At 49.8% G+C, this 20,184-nt stretch overlaps 7 protein-coding genes across 7 annotated transcripts; 3 read left to right on the top strand and 4 right to left on the bottom strand.

Annotated features, from left to right (window-relative positions):
• Window positions 1–195: 195 nt before the first annotated feature.
• N7473_000105 (sulfite oxidase) lies at window positions 196–1,969 on the bottom strand (the record flags this gene model as incomplete). The annotated part of the gene is made up of 2 exons (XM_057146045.1): window positions 196–1,669; window positions 1,743–1,969. 2 exons carry the CDS (start codon window positions 1,967–1,969, stop codon window positions 196–198), a joined length of 1,701 nt encoding a protein of 566 aa, XP_057013931.1.
• A 4,752-nt stretch (window positions 1,970–6,721) lies between these two features.
• On the top strand, window positions 6,722–7,609 carry N7473_000104 (uncharacterized protein; the record flags this gene model as incomplete). The annotated part of the gene is made up of 1 exon (XM_057146044.1): window positions 6,722–7,609. One exon carries the CDS (start codon window positions 6,722–6,724, stop codon window positions 7,607–7,609), a length of 888 nt encoding a protein of 295 aa, XP_057013930.1.
• A 1,326-nt stretch (window positions 7,610–8,935) lies between these two features.
• N7473_000103 (uncharacterized protein) lies at window positions 8,936–9,976 on the top strand (the record flags this gene model as incomplete). Its single annotated transcript, XM_057146043.1, has 1 exon — window positions 8,936–9,976. One exon carries the CDS (start codon window positions 8,936–8,938, stop codon window positions 9,974–9,976), a length of 1,041 nt encoding a protein of 346 aa, XP_057013929.1.
• A 725-nt stretch (window positions 9,977–10,701) lies between these two features.
• On the top strand, window positions 10,702–11,094 carry N7473_000102 (uncharacterized protein; the record flags this gene model as incomplete). Its single annotated transcript, XM_057146042.1, has 1 exon — window positions 10,702–11,094. The coding sequence occupies one exon, from the start codon at window positions 10,702–10,704 to the stop codon at window positions 11,092–11,094; it is 393 nt and encodes a 130-aa protein (XP_057013928.1).
• Window positions 11,095–11,562: 468 nt separating this feature from the next.
• N7473_000101 (rhomboid protease PCP1) lies at window positions 11,563–13,528 on the bottom strand (the record flags this gene model as incomplete). The annotated part of the gene is made up of 5 exons (XM_057146041.1): window positions 11,563–11,854; window positions 11,908–12,082; window positions 12,146–12,479; window positions 12,537–12,640; window positions 12,697–13,528. The coding sequence occupies 5 exons, from the start codon at window positions 13,526–13,528 to the stop codon at window positions 11,563–11,565; spliced, it is 1,737 nt and encodes a 578-aa protein (XP_057013927.1).
• Window positions 13,529–13,927: 399 nt separating this feature from the next.
• Window positions 13,928–15,952, bottom strand: N7473_000100 (endopolyphosphatase; the record flags this gene model as incomplete). Its single annotated transcript, XM_057146040.1, has 2 exons — window positions 13,928–15,690; window positions 15,766–15,952. The coding sequence occupies 2 exons, from the start codon at window positions 15,950–15,952 to the stop codon at window positions 13,928–13,930; spliced, it is 1,950 nt and encodes a 649-aa protein (XP_057013926.1).
• A 931-nt stretch (window positions 15,953–16,883) lies between these two features.
• On the bottom strand, window positions 16,884–19,967 carry N7473_000099 (putative importin 13; the record flags this gene model as incomplete). Its single annotated transcript, XM_057146039.1, has 1 exon — window positions 16,884–19,967. The coding sequence occupies one exon, from the start codon at window positions 19,965–19,967 to the stop codon at window positions 16,884–16,886; it is 3,084 nt and encodes a 1,027-aa protein (XP_057013925.1).
• Between the last annotated feature and the right edge of the window lie 217 nt (window positions 19,968–20,184).

The following is a 20,184-nucleotide window of genomic DNA, read 5'->3' as shown; positions in this document are numbered from 1 at the left end:
TCGAGCACTACACATTGGACCTCATAATCAGGAAGACGCGAAAATTAGAAAATTAGCTCTAAACAGAAACGAGGGGACAAGTCCTGGATAGTCAAAAAGAATTCATTTGCAAAACAACCAACATCGTGATACCATTAATCGATCATACTACCTAAGAAGCTTGCAGATCCTTTCCATGAGAAGAGTAGAGAGACTTCACTCATCAACGTCGCGAGGATAGGCCTCCCAGTATTCTCCCAATTCCGCGTCAGTCATTCCAGGGACAGCATCATAACGGGTGAGAGGAGCCAAATCGATATTGTGCTTCTCGAATTGCGACAGCTTCAACTGAGTGAGCGTTCGTGCTTTGTTGACGCTATACACTTTGATGCGATGGGCCGAAGACGTGACATGAAGTCCCCAGTTCCATGCCGCTCGCACATTTAATGGCTGTGTATTGAGAGAGTTATCCCAACACCTGCAAACGATCTCAATCCACCCTTCCACATCGCAGGGCAGATCAATTTCCCAGGTTCGCCAGGTCCACTTACCCTTTGGGGATAACTGGGCTTCCGGTACGGCATACCAATTGAAACCCCCGTCGGCAGAGAGCTCGACACGTTCCGGCCATCTTCCGCCACCGGAATACGCCCAGCCCTTGCAGTGGATTTTGCCGTCATGCATAATCACTTGCTTTGTCCAGGGAGACATGATCGCTGAACTGACAGGCATCTCCTGGATTTGGATGCCGTCTATAGGGCGCAGGTTGTACTTGCCCACCTGCTGATTGAAGTAGAGATATTCCCTGGATTGGACGGGCGCGAGGGTTGGACTTTTGATGGCTTTGATGCGGTATAGCCACTTAACACTTCGAGCCCCGATATACCCCATCACAATAACTCGTAGCGGATAACCATGGATCTTAGGGAGCACCTCGCCATTCATTTCCCAAGCGAGGATAACCTCGTTAGCCTTGACCTTGGACCAAGGCACGCTAACAACATAATTGCCCACTTCGAGGTCCTTGACGTAGGTCTCGGCACCATAAAGTTCAAGGTGTTTGGCATGATCGATCAGACCACCGCAATCTTTAATCACCTTCTTCAAGCTGATACCCTTATACCGTGCGGTACCAATAGCTCCCTCGGCCCAAGGAGCTTGTGGCACTTCGTCACCCTGGCCAGCATACAACGCAATTTGCTCGATGCGGCGGGTTCCCGAACATTGCATCGTGATTGTCTTTTCCATACGTGGGAACTTAGTCTCATCCATCAATTCCTCCATTGTATATGTTTTAGGTGATTTCACGAGTCCGTCTAGCTTCAGCTCAAATTTGTCCGCATCGATGATCGGAATGCCGCCATGGTTGCGCACGAAATGAAGAGAGTTTGGAGTTATTGCCTTTGCGGCCACCAGTCGCTTTGGTGGCTCCCCATTGTAAGGGAACTGCAACAAGTGAAGCATTTCAGGATGTTTCTCTTCCAGCACCGTCTTCCAAGAATCATCCGCAACAGGGGCAAGCTCTCCACCTAGAGCTGCATGCCAGGCTTTGAAATCATCGCCAGTGAGTACGGGATTAGTCCCCGGGATTGGTCCCCATTGAAAATCGGGACAAGGTGGAAAGGTTTGCGAAGTCAAGATTTTGTGGGCTTGAGCCTTCTTTTTGGGGTAATTCTCCCATTCGACGTAGCTGTAGTCCAGTCAAACGCCATATCAGCTTTGCTGTTCTGATTTCAATAATCAAGTGGTTATGAGACACATACCCGACCCAGCCTTCTCTTTCACGGGCAAAGAGCTTCTTACGATTACCCACTGCTTGGATAGCCTTCTTATTTTGCACTATTTCAGACGGTTTCGGGGGAAACACTTTGACGACCGTCTTTCCTGTCTGGTCAAGGATAGGCAGCACATGGCCTGCCATACCCTGCTCGATCATCCATTGATCAGGTCTGTCCAGAGCCGTAAGGCTTGATCTTCTTCTGGATTCCATGTTGTACCAAAGGTGATAGACAAATTTATCGGAGTGGGCAGTTTGAAGAATATATTAGCAGAATGTCGTAGTTATATAACTCGCGGCGCACGGCCCCGCAAACGAACCCGCTCGGCGTCAATGTCATGATATCAACCGTGTCTAAACTAGGCAATACTTCTAAGCCAATAGTAAATAAGCTCTTTTCTTCAATTATTTGCTAGAACTCTAGTCATGTACGCCACAGGATGGTACGCTGTACTGCATGTATCACATTTTCATGATGCTGTGATTTTGAACCTACCGTGCGGCGAACGATAGCGGCTATCCTTTGGCAACGTTCGTTTCGCCTTTTACATCATCCGCATCATCCCCTTACTGATCGGGCACAAATATGTCCGAATTAGGTAATATGTATCACACCGCCACCCTATGAATCGTTCTAAGCAAGGTTGTGCGATGATGAAGAGTAATGGAATGTTAGGCAGTGCGCAGTTATTGAGTTGCGTATGTAAATCAAATAACAAAACTATAGAGTATTTGTGCTTGGGTTCGTGGTGTTTTTAAGCAAATAAACGGCTGATCATATGGATTCTGATTGATTTAAATAGTATGCCATATCATGAATGTAAGATAAATTGTATGAGCGAATTATATATTTCATTATTGATTGGTCCTCCGGCTCAATCGGTCTCTTCTAATTTTGAATACGATACGAAATCACGTGGTTATTGATTATGTTTGGTTGTGGTTTCAAGTAAGGTTTCCCAGCCTGGGAGCCGTGTTCCGGCCACATGGCGTCAATAGTCGGATAGTATGCCTGCATAACCTGCCAGGCCTTTGTAAACATTGCTATTCTTATAGACCTGTTCAACTCCGGTTTCACCTATCCTTTCTAATGCTGTCGCAACTTTTTCGGAAATTAGGACTGTGAAGACCTTCTATTCAGCAAAGAGCTGATTAGATCCGATACTCGGTAGATCATATAGATTCAGGCAAAATGGTTGTTGGGAAACGTGTGTCAAAAGCTGACCGCTAAGATTGTAAACATATGATATCGTTCAGGTGGAGGGCGAACCCTCGCCCCGCAAGGGTCCGTAACAATCGTAATTTCTGTAAGGGGCCGCTTATGTATCGATCCTAGTTTAGTCTCTAGCTTGCAACAAACTATCAAAAGCAGAAAGTTGCAGACTCTGCCTTACAGAAAGGGCTGATACGTCCTCAATCACTCCCTTGCATACCCACGTCTTCCATCTTCCAATCATCGATATACACAGCATCTCGCTATTTGAACCCAGTCGGATTGTCATTAACTGACATGTATCTACTTTCACTACTTTTGGTACGATAACGTGGAGGTATATTTTTCTTCCTGATCCGTCCTCAACCTAAGACGATTAGAATATGTGGCATGTTAAAGTAGTTGCTCTATTACAGCTATCGCAGCAAGAACTACTGACTGCTGCCTTACATGTTATGTCTCCAAGTACGACTTTGTGCTTTTTGAAGAGTAGAAAACGGCTCTCTGATTTTACTTTCCAAGGTGAGCAGTCAACTTGGGACAAACAAGGTTAGTGATAAGGGCGGGGTACTGGGGTATACGAGAGTTCCGGCGGTCTAGACCGACAACTCACACCGATTCATTCTGGATGCATAAGTACTTCGCCACAAGGCGATATTGTCCCATACAACACGAATTATACTTCCGGATAACATAGGAGTTAATGGGAAAGTGAATTTCAAAGCTGATCTTATGATTCACGACGGCCCCACTTACTGTACCGGGATTGCTACCCTCAGAGAAGCTTTGGTCCGGCGGACACCCTTCGAGAGACTGCCTTTGAAGCACTTCACAGAGCCCCGAGAAAAACATCTGGAAGATAGCAAGAAATGACTTCCCTCTAGTTAGCAGTTTCAATTTGTTCAATATAAAATTCTCGAAGCCAAGGTTGGGGCGCATAATGTAGATGAGTTGCTACAGTACCACTGACTGAGCGACGGCATAAATTTCCTAACTTGAAAATAGAATAGATTGCCGCCGGAAGGTAGGGCTCAAAACTCAACTTGGATATGCAGTATGATTCGAGCAATCATTTACGTTTATCATGGATTCTTGGGTTTCTCTCCCTGCAATCCTAGCCTTCAATTAGGAAAGCCGTAGCCAATAAACCGAAGAAAAGAGTACCCTTTTCAGTTTGTCTGCCAGACCCCATGGCGTTCTAATGTTTCGTGAGTTCTGATGGTATTTCTTGAGGCGTTTCATGCCCCAAGACCAAGGATATGTAATTGCTTCTCCCAGTTATCCCCCAGCTGTTCCTTCAAATAAATCAGCCCCTCTTCACTAGGGAGCGTTGTGAATAGTTCAAGATTTTACCGCTATAATTGATCAGTTGATAGATTTTGCTTTGAATATCGCTCGGATCAACGTTCTTGAAAACTAAGAAGTGTTTGAGAAGCACAGAGACTAGCTCTAATTTGCGTGTAAGATTCATGTACTGCTGGTGTAAGGTCGAGTAGTTCGTTTTGATCGTATTATCCTGTGAGTGGTTGAAAGTTGGGTAAGGGTTGTAGATCTTGCATAACCTGAGTCAATCGGAGGTATATTCCTCATTCCGTCTGATAAATTACTGTTAGCTCTGAAATTATCGTCAATGGCCCTTACAAATCAAGATCGGTGCTAACGAAAACGACTCCAGACACTGGTCATGGGTAGGAAGGATTCCCTTTCTGGTGGCCAAAACTAATTTGCCCTGTAAGTAGACCAAAGAAAGTATTCCGGCTAAGAACTTTTTACCTCTGAGCAGAATATTTAATAGGTACTGTCCTGGTAGAATGCGTTGTGAGTGGACTAGATCAAATTTCTCATGGTAAACCGTTCAGTGTATCTAGATTCATAAGAACCCAGACTCCTTCTAGGAGCGATCAATCTTTTTTTCAACTCTTTTTAGACAAGAATTTGGATTTGGATAAAGACCTCGTGATTCCCAATGCATTCGCATGGCATGACTTCTAGCGCGAGATGGAGAGTTTTCATTGACAAAAATTAAAGACTCGTCAATTCCTCGGGAAAAATCAGCCATTGAGAAGTTCGGCAAATTCGGTTCGACAAACAGACTCTCATCTTATCTCATCACGCACGCTAGCCCGCCTTGTATAGAGGCTCTCCCAAATGATAAAGAGTCCATCATAGGTATCTTGCAGACTGCTCGTATTTTAATAGGTAACCAAGAAAGCCGAATCTGCAAAGACAACGTCATACTTGAGGCATTGAATCAAGTCATGATATCATCAAGCCATAAGCCGGTAGATTGGTACGAGGTCCAGTATTGACATTTCCAGTCCGTGCGATGATTAGTCAGATGAAGCTCTTGCGTGTTCCGGTTTCGATGAGGTAAACAATTTAACGCTTGATAGGGATTCATTCAACACTTCCAGAGACAACTTCATAGCTGCCCGAAGAGTGGAAAGCGGGCAAACGGTATTGCCAGATCGCCGGGTTCACCGGGCTGGGAGGGTTTGACGTACAGCAAGGGTATTGAGCAATCCCCAACCTCCTCTAGAGAGGACTAGTGACTGAGTCTCCTTCTCTAGGAAACTTGCTAAGTTAGTCGGAGAGTTCCCCTGGCTGATCAATACAAGTATGATACAGCGCACAGTTCTTTTTAGAGTATATCCCGGAATTGACACTGGTACAAGGATATTGATATTCCGGGGCTATTCCTGGTGATGACAGTCAGGATGTTTTTCGCATATGCAGCGGCTGTTGCTGCTGCGTACTTCTGCCACCCTTGATTCTTATGAGAGTCCGCATAGTCAGATATTCCTCGAATCACAAGACATGGCACGTAATCCACTAGTCCTGCGGCTCCCATTTCAAACCAAAGTATTCCAAGCTCGGGGGCTATTCTATCCCTTGTAGGTTCATGCTTTATTAACTGATTTCCCGTTCCTATCAAGCCATAGTGAAGTTCTGGCTCTTTCGTATCTCGAGTAGGTCGTGGCACTACTTTTTTCCTATCGTAGTTGTCACCTGTTGCTGTTTGAGTAGTTATGATCATAATGAGTCTCAGAAAGCAGATCTTCCTCCTGTCCAGGATGTGTAAATTTGGATATACAAGGATTCCTTGTCGCCATCTCAGAAAGAGAGGATAAAACCCATTTAGATAAGCTCCACTCAATAAATAATCTGCGCTAAGGGATTGGCAGCGGGGCTAGGAAGAGTGTCTAAGAGTGTTCTTGTTGCACCGGTTTCCATCGAGTCATGAAGCGTCGCAACGGACTTGGACGGCAACTTTCTAAGCGTAATACAACGCGAAAAAGTCCTCGTGGGATCTTGAACGCAGTGCCTCATGAGTCAAGTCTTGTGCAGTTCGTATGCGTGCTCATATTTGGTACATAAGGTGGTGGGTAGACATGGAGTGGCAGGTCGGATCTGGAGAGCAAAGTAATGGTCCAACCTGGTCTACTTACACTCTCACTTTTTCGAAAGATCTTTCCAAGCCTCCTTTAAATAATATCTAAGATTATCTGTTAACTGACGATCGAGGAGGTGATTTCAACGTGTTGTCGGGGTCAATTGTATGGAACACGGGCCCACCCACTTCGTCACTACCCCTTTTTAACCAGTGGAAGTTAGTACAGTCGATGGGAAATCGGAGCCTATCTACAAATTTCCGAAACTCGACTTCAATTTTAAGATGTTTTCTGGGCGATATTTCGAGTCGACTTGATCAGCTATACAGTCTCCTAATTCAGGGGGGATCTATCCATTACATGCGACCCACCGACCGCGACTTCGCGTCCACTCAACGCGTTGAGTTGTCCACTTCATCAGACTTGACAGGAGTCGTCCTGCTCGTTCCGCCCGACCCGCTTCGGTCAAATCACCGGCCTACGACCAGTGCAACGATTCTATTGTGGAGCAAAAACCATCTACAGCGGTCTCCGGCTCTCCCATCCAACCCAGCAAAGCGCGCAAGGTTGTCCGGACCCTATTCAGAGCCCAAGCAGAGCCAGAAACGAAAAAGGGCCAGCTCTATTGCGCCGCCTCCAAAGACAGGGTCCCACACTGTTCGAGATACACCCAGCAAGTCGTGCAAGACAGGCCGGTCCGATCCAGTACCCGATCATGGCCAGAAACGAAAAGCTCATCTAAAGACGGTGTCCCAAAATTTGCGGGATGGGGAAGGTGTAGCCGAGCGCCGGGACCATCCCGCTGGTGAGAAGGCTGTCACCAACCTCACTGTCTATCAAGATGGCAAGTTGTGCAATCTGAAGCCCGAGGCGCACTGCACAATTATCCACCGGGCAGCCCGATTAATGCGACAACATTGGTCAGACGATCACAGAGACGTCAAGCCTTTAATACCCAAATTTAAGCCTGCTGAAGTATCGAGCAAGACGGTGGATGAGGGCCTCATGCGGCAGTATACTGTGCCAGTGACATGTCAGAAACTCAGAGGCGCTGTTCCTGGCGAGTCTCGCTACTTTTTGATCAAAATACCGGATGCTGCTCCCGAGTCCAAGCCACGCAGTCGTGATGTCCAAAAAACTCAAACCACCGCGCACGCTAGTCCACCCTCTTTCTCTCCCAAGCCGACCAAACCAGAGAAGGCTATCAAGTCGAATGGTGCATGTCCGAAGCCTCGGCGAAAAGACTGAGCCTCCTACCTTTTTTCGACCTGAGGCCCGATAAACTATTCGCATGCATCCAGGAGCCCGACCCAAAGGACCCTCCGACAATGACATACACGCGGCAGCGTTCCAGGTAGAAGATGATGAAATTATCCATGAATCTTGGCTACCGAGCATGATGTTCAACAAGAGCATTGCACAGGACTGGATAACCCCATGGCAGCAAGTCATGATGGTCTTTGCGCGTACCCAAGTGCCGCATCAGTGGGAAAGCCCCCGCTACCCCTTCACGGAACGTCAGCAGCAGGCATGGGATCGTTTATGGAACGAAGCATTGAGGTGGAGGAGTGGTAGCAGATATACCAGTACTGCTCCTGATGAAACCCCTCGCCTACCTATCGATCTAGCCTGTTTGGACTTTTTGTGTCGAGCTGTTGAACCAGACGATCGAGAAATTGGAGATGGAAAGTGCATTACTGTGTGCACTCGCCGTCCAACGAAGGAGCCCAAATGGATGGCGGATGGATGATACTACTCAGCCAGATTGGCCAAAGTCATCCAAGTCTCTCGGTTCATCATTGTTCTCAAAGCGGCACATTTATACATGGACCCCAATACCTGCGTAACGCATAAGACGTTTACAGACACCGTCAAAGCGCGCCATGAAATCGAGTCTGAGCCTCCATTGCCTAATCCTGATCTGACTGGGTCCGATCCCATTGCGGTCGAGGCTAAAGCCGACCCAAAAACCCAGGTGCGATCTATTGTTGACTGGATTGAACTCATGGTTAGGAACTTCATGGTGCGTGGCACGCGGAGTCCTACACAATGGATTTTCGACTCCTGGATCCGTGCGCTTGAAAGTAATTATTACAGTACGTGACAATGGCCCTTTGATGCAAGGCTTTATCCTGAATGCTTGGAAGTATCTAGTCACTTGGTATAGCAAAGCGGCCCAAAACGGGGCTTGAGATAGGTTGAGAAACTTTGCCCAGAAAAACCGAGAGAATTGTCAACGCGAAGGTGTTCCTGAAGACATGCAATGCCGAGACAAGGCCAAGAGTGACGTACATCGGCTATACCATAGAACACCAATTCTGTGGACAAATCAAAGATGAATCCGCCTGTCAAGTTTGATGAATGATGAATCAAAAAAAGGCCGTCCGTGTGGAATGTAGGGATAAACTCAGGCCAAGATAAACATGAGTCCAGGCTCTGGAATGGAATGTAACATCAACAATGTCAACATGGGCCGCCCATCTGTCATACACGCTCATTTATAGTTCGCAAAAAGATCCCTGGTTAACATTTCCATTCATCCTCAATCCATATCTGGGTCTGCCCTGTTTCATGATGCATTTCCACGCCACTTCAATCGGTCTACTTGCGGCTGTCCCCTCGGCACTGGCCTTCTGGCCAAGCTACTATGCCGAACCCGCGAGTCTCTACCGGAATGATGAGCCCAGTGTCAAGGTCGAAACATTGTATCAATTCCCAAACAATGGATCCTGGATTGACAATCTTGCCTTGCGCTCTGACGGGAGTGTCCTTCTCACGCGTTTGGATACTCCTGAAGTCTGGTCTGTGGACACTGTCACTGGAAATGCAACGCTAGTTCACTCCTTCGCCAATGCGACCAGTTGCTTTGGAATCAGCGAGATCGATGATGATGTCTTTGCCGTTGTGGTGGGCAACTTCTCCACAAAGACATATCAACCCACCGCGGGATCCTTCACGGTCCAGAAACTGGACTTCAATAACGTTCATGCAACCGAGAACGAGGACGCGACCCAAATGGCATCAGTCTCCCACATCGCTGCTCTTCCAGAAGCCCAGGCTTTGAACGGCATGGCTTCTTTCACCAAGGAGTCGCACTTGGTGTTGATTGCAGACAGCCCCAAGGGAGTGGCATGGAAACTCAACACCGAGACCGGCGAATACTCCATCGCTCTCAATGATACCACCATGCTACCCGCCGAGGGCCAGGCCCTCCCACTCGGTGTCAATGGCCTCAAATTGGTTGATGACTACATCTACTACTCCAGCACCACCCGCATGCAATTCGGCCGTGTCCAAGTCAATCAGGATGCCACCCCGGCCGGAGACTACGAGATCATCGCCAGTGGATTCTTGCCGGATAACTTGGACGTGGCCTCAGATGGCACCGCATATATTGCAACCGACCCGCAGAACTCGGTTGTTCGCATCTCGCCCTATGGACAGATTTCGTTGGTGGCTGGTGGCCAGCTTTCCACTCAGATGCCAGGGCCAACTTCTTGCCGGCTCACGAGCGATGGTAAGACACTGTATGTTGGGACGAGCGGAGGCCAAGTTGCTCCCGTGCTGGGCACCTTTATGGAACCTGCCAAGGTGGTGAAGATTACTTTTGAGTGAGATGGACATGTAGATATGGGGGTTATTGGAGTAATGATTCTTGCTTGCATGTATTAATAGATAACCAGCCCCTGACAAAATATTCCATATTTTACGGGCCCGGGCTGGTTCAGGGAAAATGGATATGTTCTTCGGTCATGGAGCTCGGCTTTAGGAGGTTCTTTGATCGGGGCGTGTTGGTGAAGTTGGGCGTTTGGCATCTCAGAGGAGACTAAATTAGCGTTGTATGCGCTGAATCCCTGATATTTCGTACTTCATCCGTTCTCTTACTCTTCGTTTCTTTCATACCCCTACAATTCAAGTTCACCTCGCGTCCTGGCCTCTAATGTCCGGCGTAACGCTCCAAGAAGAGGCCGCTTCCCAATTGACATCTTTCTTCCCGTTAATTTTCCAATCTCCTGTTCGGTTCAGTTCTATTCTGACCTTGACACGCAGGACCGGTGGGATCATAATGCCATTGGGGACAGCCGGGAACAGTGGGAGCGACTCGTCTGGGAATGGGAGAGTCTCACGCTAATAGAGCGTTATATGTATCCAACAACGTGCACAGTCCGAGTCTGCTCCGCCATAACTTAACGAGGAGATCAAGCGTGTGCTAGCCACGCAACAGACAGCACACGAGCGAAATATCAGTCTCGTTAGCAGCGATGGCTGCCGAACTCTCTGGCTACGCACATGCTACGACCTAGATCTCGCCGAAAGGCGGCTCACGGCGGCGGGTATCGATGTGGGCGTGGGCACGGAAGAAGGGGTACCAGATTCCGGCTTGGTACCAGCGGGACAAAAGCTCCGTACGAACAGATGAAGTGGAATCTGAGGTCCCTGGAGCGGGAGTCTCGGGGGAGGACAAGATCCTGGACGACCCCTCTCGCTACGATTTCAAAGACGGTAGTAGTGGGGACTCATGGCGACGAGTGTTAATTTGCATGCCCGGGATCACTGACTTCCGAGGCGTTTTCGATATGGATGGCGACGGTAGTAACATGCAGTACATTAGTGGGCAGCACGACGAGGATATGGTGGCGCGACGACAAGAGATCGAAGAGACGTGGTGGCGGGACCTCAGTCTCGCGCAGCTAAGAATCCAGCCAGGTGGACCTGTACCTGTTGGATCGTGAGGCCATCGAGGACATGGATTGATCGAGATTCTCTAGTTGGATGAGCATGTGCAGATTGCCTGGGAAAACCGGTTGGATCCTTTCACTTCAACTTTGAGTCGGCTCACGGGATGCCTCCTGAACGCCACGAGTTTGGTGGATTTACCGGCTACGACTGCACCCGCGGCCCTCTAATTGAAAACTAGACAAGCTAGATCTTGCCCTTGACAGGGAAACTTGGTTAAGACTGCTTGGCATATGGGATGTTGACTACGGGCCGGGAGAGGGTTGAGTACAACGGAAAAGAGCATATCCTTGCCCGAAAGCTGAAAGATCCCTATTTGATATCTATAATACAGTGCTGAGATTCCCAACACAAAAACTCACATCCCAAGACGCCGAGCCAGATCGATGATGGCCCATGATACATACATACTTCAATGCACAAATAATTTCAACTCATGGCGATATCGTTTGAGGGCATTGCAATTACCGCACAAACTTATCAAGCCATTGTGAATCACGGGCTCGTTGCTCTCGCTCCCGCGCCCTCCGCTGCTGGATCAGTGCATAGCCGCATCCAGCTCCGGTGAAGTAACCGCCCAAGTGAGCGGCGTGGTCCATCTTGGTGAGTCGTGAGAGGGGCCAGACCCGCAGGAAGCGTGCTGGTGTTACCATACTGAAGAGTTCGGTGGCAACCAGACAGGCTAGGAAGATCCAGCCCTGAGTCCAGAGCGTCTCGCGGAGATCACGGGGCAGGATCCACATGGTGATTTTGTCACTGAGAGATGCGTTAGACTTGGAAGTGTTAGAGAGAGTTGGGAGATAACTTACTCGAAGTGATACATGCACCATGCTGCGACGATACCGCTGGTAGCGGCACTAGCACCAAGTGATGTCATACCAAGGTACCCAAGAAGGACGCTACGTGACAAAGATACCATGGAGCCAACGGCTCCAGAGGCTAGATAAATAGCCAGGAAGTTTCCACGGCCAAGTTCGTCGTGGACTGTGGGTAATTAAACGAGATTAGCTTTCTGGTACATAGACGATCATGTCACAAAAATCATACCTCGGGTTCCCATGAGACCCAGAACCATCATGTTCGTGGCAAGATGTCTCCACGTCTGATGGCTGAATGTGCTACCGAGAACACCCAGAGCACTTGGATAGAACGGAACAATGACGAAGAAGCGGTTGAGCAATCTCCATGATGGAGGAACATATTTCCACAAGAAGGTGACGGCGAGGTTGGCACCAATGATAGCTCCCACTGTTGCTGCTGCGGGAGGAATATCCGGCCACATGCGATCTTGTCGAGCAGGGGCCTCGTAGTTTTGGGCAAAGACATAGCAAAGGCCTAGGGTAATAATGGTGAAGATCAGCGGTGCAAGAAGGCGTTGAGACTGGGATGGTTCCAACGTTAGTCAATTCCATAAAACCGAGAAGAGAGTTATTCATACGGTGGTCAGATTGACAGCCTCCTCTTGATTTAGAGTTCCCGCGATGTGGTGTTTCTGAACCCACGCAAGGTAGGGACGTTCATTAGGATCCGCGCGAGGACGAGCTGTTCATGTTTGTCAGCAGTTTAACTGGAAGTTTCCCAGTGTTAAATAGCCATACCTTCTGTCAACGCAGACTCTTGATATCTCTGCAGCGCCGTGTTCCCTTCAACCTGACGTTGCAAACGCTCAAGTTCCTCATTTTCACCCTCAAGCCACTGTTGACGTTTGCGCTCCTTCTCGGCCAATAATCGCTTCTCATTCTTCTCCCGCGCCTCTTTGAGAACACTCTTTCCATAGACGGATTTGTCTTCACCAAGCTCTGCCTCGTAGGACCCACTCTGGGGCTTGTACAAACCCAGCTGTTCCGCACGTCGGACAAGCTTTTGTTCCGCCTCGTATTCCTCTCGTTCAATCCGGGCTAGGATTGCGGCATCCTCGTCGATGGGATAGTTCTGGCGCAGCCACTCCAACGCGGTATCGAGTTGTAATTGGGGCACGGCACGAGTAATGTCGGATGGTAGGTCGAGGTCGAGGGTACCTTCTACCCGGCGAGCTTGAAGAACTGCCAATGTGCGGTTCCCTAGTCTTGCGGAAATCTTGCTGGAGGCGAAAATCGACTTGATCTGTGCATCGGGACGTGGTTTCTCGCCTGGCAAGCTCTCGAATGTCTTTGCTGCAGCTGCTGCGGCTGCAGTGGTCCGTTTCAACCTTCGTTGGGTGGGTGCAGGGCCATCATTTTGAGAGATGATCGTGGAGGCACTAGGCCGATGTCCATGTAGAGACGTGGGGTGTAAGGAACTGAAAGGGCGGTTGATCGGGCTGCTGGACAAACTCCATGGCGTCATGCGGAGGTTCCGACAAATCGGACGGAAGGAGACTGGAGGTAACACACTGGGACTTCGGAGTCCCGAGCATGGTATCCGCCATGCGACCCAGAGCGCATTGCTCATGACCTGGGATAGGCGAGGGAAAACCTCGTCGGACGTGGACAACACGAGTGTTGAAGAGGAATGGAGGAGGCTCACTCAACTTCTGGACGGCCGATGCCGATGGTTCGGAGAAAGAGTTGTTCCGATAACCGGGGTATTCCCCGTGCAGATTCACATGTGATTCCAATCACTCAAGCGGGAAGTCGAGTATTCGAACATGAATGATGATGACAATGGCAACCTAATTTACGCAATTTAAGATATACAATGCAATATCATTTTCTACCAAGAAATAACTCCCAGTCAATGCAGTATAAACCTCACAAACCACCTAAATGCAACCCATGTATCATGTTTCAAGTAATGTACATCCCGCAACAGAAAGAGAACCAAAAATATATCCACAAAAATTAAACCCATTCAAAGGTTATTGTATACGCTCACATTCAAATCATCCACATCAACAAACCCAGTAAATGCCCGAGAAAGGAACGTGCGCCAGGCCTCGTTCACCTTCTTCTTCTTGGTGATTGAAGGGTCGAGGGAGAAGGTCGTACCAGTGGCAGCCGCACCCTCCTCACCGATGCGAATGGCGAGCTCCAAGAAGCTACGGACAGTCAAATCCTTCATCTGACAGGCGCCATCATCATCAGTGGAATATTCGACTTCAAAGTCGACTCGAGGGGCCTTGTTTTTTTGGGAAGCGGCCTCGTCGTTGATTCGGGTCAGGTTTGCGAAGTATTGGGTGTAGGCTAGCAGGGTGAATGGTTGATTGGAGTAGGCAGGGCCCGGGGGTGCCGTGGAAGACGGGGGATCGGGAATTTTGAAGTTTGGTGGCTTGTTGTCCTTGTCCTTGTCCTTGTCCTTCTTCTTTTTCTTCTTCTCGATCTCGACCGCAGGGTTTTGAGCCTCAAGCGGAATTGACCCCTCAGCAGTAGACGCATCAACAGAGGTTTCAATACCATTGTAAATGGAATCATCCTGCACCAAAAGCGTTTCCAGTCCAGTGATGTTGTATTCCACTACCCGCAGTGTAGGGAAATAATTCGGCACCAAACTCGGGGAGACCAACGAAAGACTGTATCGTTCGGCAAATGGACCACCGATCTTCTTCAAGTACCGCCGCTCCTTCTTCTCTCTCTTCTTCTCCTTCTTGCTCTTCTTTTTCTTCTTGGCTGCAACGTAATCGAGAGAATCGGACGAGCTGCGTAGCTTGTCGAATATACCAGAAGGTGGAGATGGCAGCGAAGACCATTGCTTGCGTAGTGAGACAAGATAGTCCTCCTTCGAGGAAATCATTATCGTGTCCTCCGTGGAATCCTCCACCACGGCGTCAATGTCGACGTTGTGACTGTCCTGCAGGATGAAATGGTCGATGTTCATGTGCCCATAAAGACCGGTCACGACGACATCGCGGTACCGATCCATCCACAGAGTATACTTCTGCCAGCAGCTCTCGTCCCAGTTTTTCTTCTCATTCGACCGAGCGGGAGCCACATGGCCCATCAGGATAGCCTTCATGCCCCGGCTCCGTAACAGTTGCAGCTGAACCCGTAGCCACTCCATGTGCTCGTATCCGGGCTCCGACTTGGCACTGCACCCATCCACCGCGCTGTTGGATTCGAAGAAGTACATGGTGTTCAGACTGATGACGGCCAGCTGGCCGGGAATGACCTCTATGGTGAACCACCCGCCCTCGACGAAAGTGTGGCGTTGGTCTTCGGGAATGAAATGGCGCCAAATTCCAGCAAATTTCTTGGTCCACGTATTGGGGCCTCCTCGGAAGATGTTATGGGGCAGGATGTCGTTGTTGCCAAAGGTAGGTATGACAGGCACGGAGAGTCGGGGGATGCTGGTTGGATTCTTGGCCTGATCACTGATTCCGAACAGTTCAACCCATTTCTGAGCCATAAACTCGTTGAGTTCCACAATCTCGTCTGCTGTTCGTGGTCGTCTCTCGTCGTTGTCATGGCGAACCGAGTCCCCTGTCCAGATGACAAAGTCGATCTTGTCCTTGAGGTTTTCCTCAATCCACCGGAATGTTTCATTGACCAGGGACAATGGAGAGTCACAGTCTGAGCCCTCCGCGCCGAAATAACCTGCCGATCCCTTGCCGCGGTGGCATGTTCCGCCTCTCTCGTCGGGCAGGGTGCCCGCTTTGTAGAATTGGTCGGGGTGGAAATCTATTCTCGTAGGCCCTGGTTAGTATTCAGCTGCCTCTTCACGTAGGAAGGGATGCCACTCTATCCAGCACGTACCGGTGATATGTAAAAATCGACCGCGAGGCCCTGAGGCGGCTAGACCTGCAGGGGGTTGGAGTACATCATCGGGCACGACATGGGCGCTAGGGTTTGTGTCGGGGTTGGCCAAGGGCTGTTGTACGACCGGAATTGTCGATGCCGCCGCACTGGCCCACAAGGTGAGCAATGCGACTGTCGACAACATCTTCATGCAGACCGTCCCCAAAAGTTTGTGGATCGGCCAAACCGACGAGGATTTTGGGGGGGGGGATAAACCCGATCTTATCGCAGTTCACGTCACGTCACTGCGCAGCGAAGGCTGCCGGCCAGGCCACCAATCGGCGAGCGTAGTGATGCTGAGTCACCTCGGAGAAGATTTGCGATGCCGCAGTCGAGTTCTGAAGGATTCGGATCGGATAGGTGACTGTGGTGGCAGTAATTATGGTGTGAGAGAGAAAGACGGTAGAAAAGAGAAGTAAAAAAGGGATCAAAATTCAACATGAGACTCGCTTTCATGTTCCCCCTCCTTTTTGCCTCGTCTGCGCACCTGCCCACTTCTCTTTTCTTTTGGGTGCCGCCCCGGATCGGCGCCCAACACACGTGCCCACCAGTATATAGCACAATGCCACTATATCCAATGATCACCACACGTGCCGGCGATCACCCGCTGTAGCCGCCTCAGGCAGCCGTTAGATTACAGTCTAGAGCCAGTCAAGACTTCCCACCACTGTTCAGATAGTAGGCTATTAACATCTCGGCCCTAGTCAGATGTCTTAGGTGGCAGCTCAAAGTCTGAATCGGATATGCTCCAACTTCACCTCCCTGGGGACATCATTCTGAATGTCTTTTAACCCGTCTTTGTCGATAGCTCCCGTATCATTTTTTAGTTCATTGTTCAACCATTGGCGGACAAGATGATTATAAAAACCTGTCGGGCTTTCAAACTTATGAAACTTTACAGTGGAAGTCAACAGGGGCGTCGACGTGCCTCTGCTACATTACTGCCTAGACGGATAATGTGAATGATCTAAATTCGTAACCATTGATGCCTTTTGTGGATATCTAGTGTGAAGGAAAAACAACCGTCATGTCGTGATCATGTCAATGCACATGCTTCTCATGAGATTCCCCTGCAGTTACTGGGCATAATCATAGCTCATCCCCCGGCATTTGAGCCAGAAGGCTCGAACGATTTCCACCGACTGCTGTCTCGCTCCTCGGGCCACGACCAGGGACTGTAAGAACCGAGACTTGTCTTGCGAAGAAAGAATCGGGACTGGATGAGCGATTCCGTCTGTGGTGTGAAGATCCAGTGTCTCAAGAGCCGCATTGATGCTGGGGCGGGCGAGCGCCATCTGCTTGAAGATCAAGCGGCGAAGCACATCGCTGAGAGAGGCCAGATCCGACCGCGCACAGCGACCGGCGATCTGATTGACCAAGGTCTGACTAAGTCGGGGGATGAACGACTCGAGGACTTGATCGAGCGCGGCGGTCTCTTCGGGAGAGTTGCCGCGAAGGTCCACGACGGCCATCCAGAAGGCAGATGCCGAGCGCAGAGTCAATGTCTCCGGTCGGGTCAACGCGTGGAGAGCAAAGTTCATCGGGACAGTAAATACCGGGGTGCTCTGATGGGGCGAATTAGCTGCCAGAGATGGCAGGGGTCCCGTCAGAGAGTAGAAGACCGTGTAGTATTTCGGCATTAGACGAGCGAAAAAATCAATGCCGGCATTGGCTGTTTCCGGATCGTACATATCTGGATTGTCGAGCATCGATGAAAATAGCTGGGCAACATGAATCATCAACGCCACCGCCTCGTCACGAATATGCATGAAATGAGATGCATGAGAGGCCAAGAATGAAGATGCAGTTCCCATAATCACATCAGTCCCGGAAATGCCCAGTGGGAAACTTTTGATAAAGTCCACCGTCATGGATGGGGGGAACACAAACAGTCCCGATGACTCGGTGTACCCAGATTTGAGAATATCACATGCGGAATCGATCATGTTGCTGTCCACGGGGAAGCCCACGACAAGCAGTCGCATTGATTCCATGATGAGCTGCTGAGCCCGTGACCCGGGTCCGGAGTTCCAAAAGGACGGAGGATATGGGCTCTGGTCTGCTGCGGCGGCATCGACGTTGATCACCTCGTCCGCATCCGATCGAAGACCCTTTCCGATGCTGGCAATGCAGCTCAGAATCAGGTGGCCATGCGAGCGAGCGATATCATATGCTGAGTTGGCAGCCTCTTGTTGCGCCTTGGTGGCTTCCTGAACAAAGAAGCTAAGAATTCGCTCAAGTGTCTGTACTTTCTCTTCATCTGTAGGCAGTCTTTGGATGATGGTAGCAATACCCTCGAGGACTTTGGGCATGGTGGAGGAAGTAGCTGTTGGCTTGGTGCGGAATCGGTCTAATTGATCCAAGAAGATGGGCAGCTCCGACGTCAGAACTCGAGAACATGCCTTTGAGAGGGTCAAGAAAGATCGGGAAGCCGCCTGGGCGCACGACTCAAAGTTCAAGGATTCGAAGAGAATGTTAAGAACACCGGGGAGCAAAGCGTTGTGTCGTTCAAAGTATGATTCATACTTTCCGAATGTGTCCACCAGAGTCTGACGTGCCTTGAGAGGTATCCCTGTCTCCCCGCCAGCACAAAGGCGTGCGAAGGCATCACTGCCAAAGATAGCGTCTAGGCATTGGTCTGCATGGCCATTCTCATCGACAGCCTCGGAAAGCTGGGCAATACAGAACATGGCAGCCTCGAACCCGCGCCAGTCACCATTTTGGAGGTGGCTTGTTGCACTTTCTTGAAACACACTCACCAAATCGACGCCAAGAATGGGATATGCAGACAGGAGATAATCGCAGGCCTCGTGGCGGAACGCATTGAATTCACTCCGCTCCTCATCGCTCCAGTCGGCCAAGTCCTCTGACAAAGGGTACAAAAGCTTGTTGAACAGGCCAAGCACGACTTGTGCTAGCTGTGCTTTGATCATTTGCCATCTAGGGTCGTTTGCCTCCAACTCATCAAGCACTCCCTCTGCAATTTCATTCCAAAATTCGAGCACACGAGGCGTCGCTGGGTCGTCAATAACTGCATAGCCTGGTGTTTTGAAGATGTTGTGGGCGACAGTGAGGATTTTTGCATTTTCCGGTTTCATGGGGTCGCTGAAGACTTTCAGCTGGAGATGTGATAGGTAAGCCACCAAGAGATCGACATAGGTCATACCCTCGGAGTCTTCTTGGCCCTCTGTGAGGGATATGATATGGTTTGTGACGATCGAGTCGGCGAGGACCTGTGAGAGAGCCCATATGGAAGTGTCGTCGAAAGCGGAACGGCGACTCTCAAAGACTTGGGTGAGTGTAGTGGCCGCGAGTTCGCTCAGAATAGGGACTCTCAGGGTCTCCATGATGTTGCGACCACAAGCAACCGCCAGGTCATGAACTTCGGCTGCATCTGAAAGCGAGCAGTTGGAAGCAACATTTAGCCATGCCTTCCAGGAGTTCATGACCTCACCCCCTAGGGTCTGATGGATTTGCGAGTCCAAATCCCCTCCAGATTGGTCTGATATCTGTGGCAGAATATACTTGACTAATAACAGGCCATCTTGGGTGTTGGTGACCGCTCGTCGAACTGCTGGTCCGGACACCTCATGGGGCTCGTCTTCTAGCCGAAGCGTGGCCTCAGCAAGGGTAACCGAGAAGAATAGCAAAGCTGTGACTTGCTGGGTGTCAAGATTGGGCAGCACACCAGTCGAAAAGTTCACTGTTCGGGCTTGCTGTTCAGAGACATAGCCCCCATGGGCCACACTGGCTGCCACCTGCCACAGTACTCTCTCGCAAGGACACGTTGGATGCTTGAAAATGGTCACCAGGCTGGATGCAAGCTTCCGCACGACCATGGCTTGCTCACCTGCCTTCACAATCATCACGAAGTTGTGAATCAGATGCTCGAAGACCTGTAGGCTCGTCGCCTCATCAATATCTTGACTGGAGACATTCACTTTCACCGTAAAGGTGAGGGCCCCCATAAACCGATGGTGTACCGAGGGCCCTCTCAACAGTGCATCAGCAATCTGCCAGGCATGCTCGCCTCTCTGAAGCTGCTGCAGACGCGTGTGAATGTCATTGATTCGCGTTGGATTTCTTTGATTGGCGGGAGAGTACAGCTCAGTGACCAATGTGTAAGCCTCTGATATGGGATCCCCAGAACCTGAGCCCATGAATGTAGGTTGGCTTGCCATGGGTCTTTCACCAGCTGCTGTCTGTGATGTGAGCGGGCACCGAGGAATGGCCTTGGTGGGTTGAGATGTGGACCGGTTGATACACACACAGGGCAACTGAGAGAACCTTATGTCATCCCTTCAATGCCCGCCAGAGTGGGCCGTCCTCCGGAATATAGTTCTTCCGAGATTCCCAGCATGGCCACGTCTTTCTAAT

Source organism: Penicillium subrubescens (assembly GCF_028828155.1).
Source record: "Penicillium subrubescens strain IBT 31985 chromosome Unknown utg000001l_segment0_segment0, whole genome shotgun sequence".
Classification (NCBI taxonomy): domain Eukaryota; kingdom Fungi; phylum Ascomycota; class Eurotiomycetes; order Eurotiales; family Aspergillaceae; genus Penicillium; species Penicillium subrubescens.
Note: the sequence above shows the minus strand (reverse complement) of the source record. Positions and strands in the feature narration are given on the sequence as shown.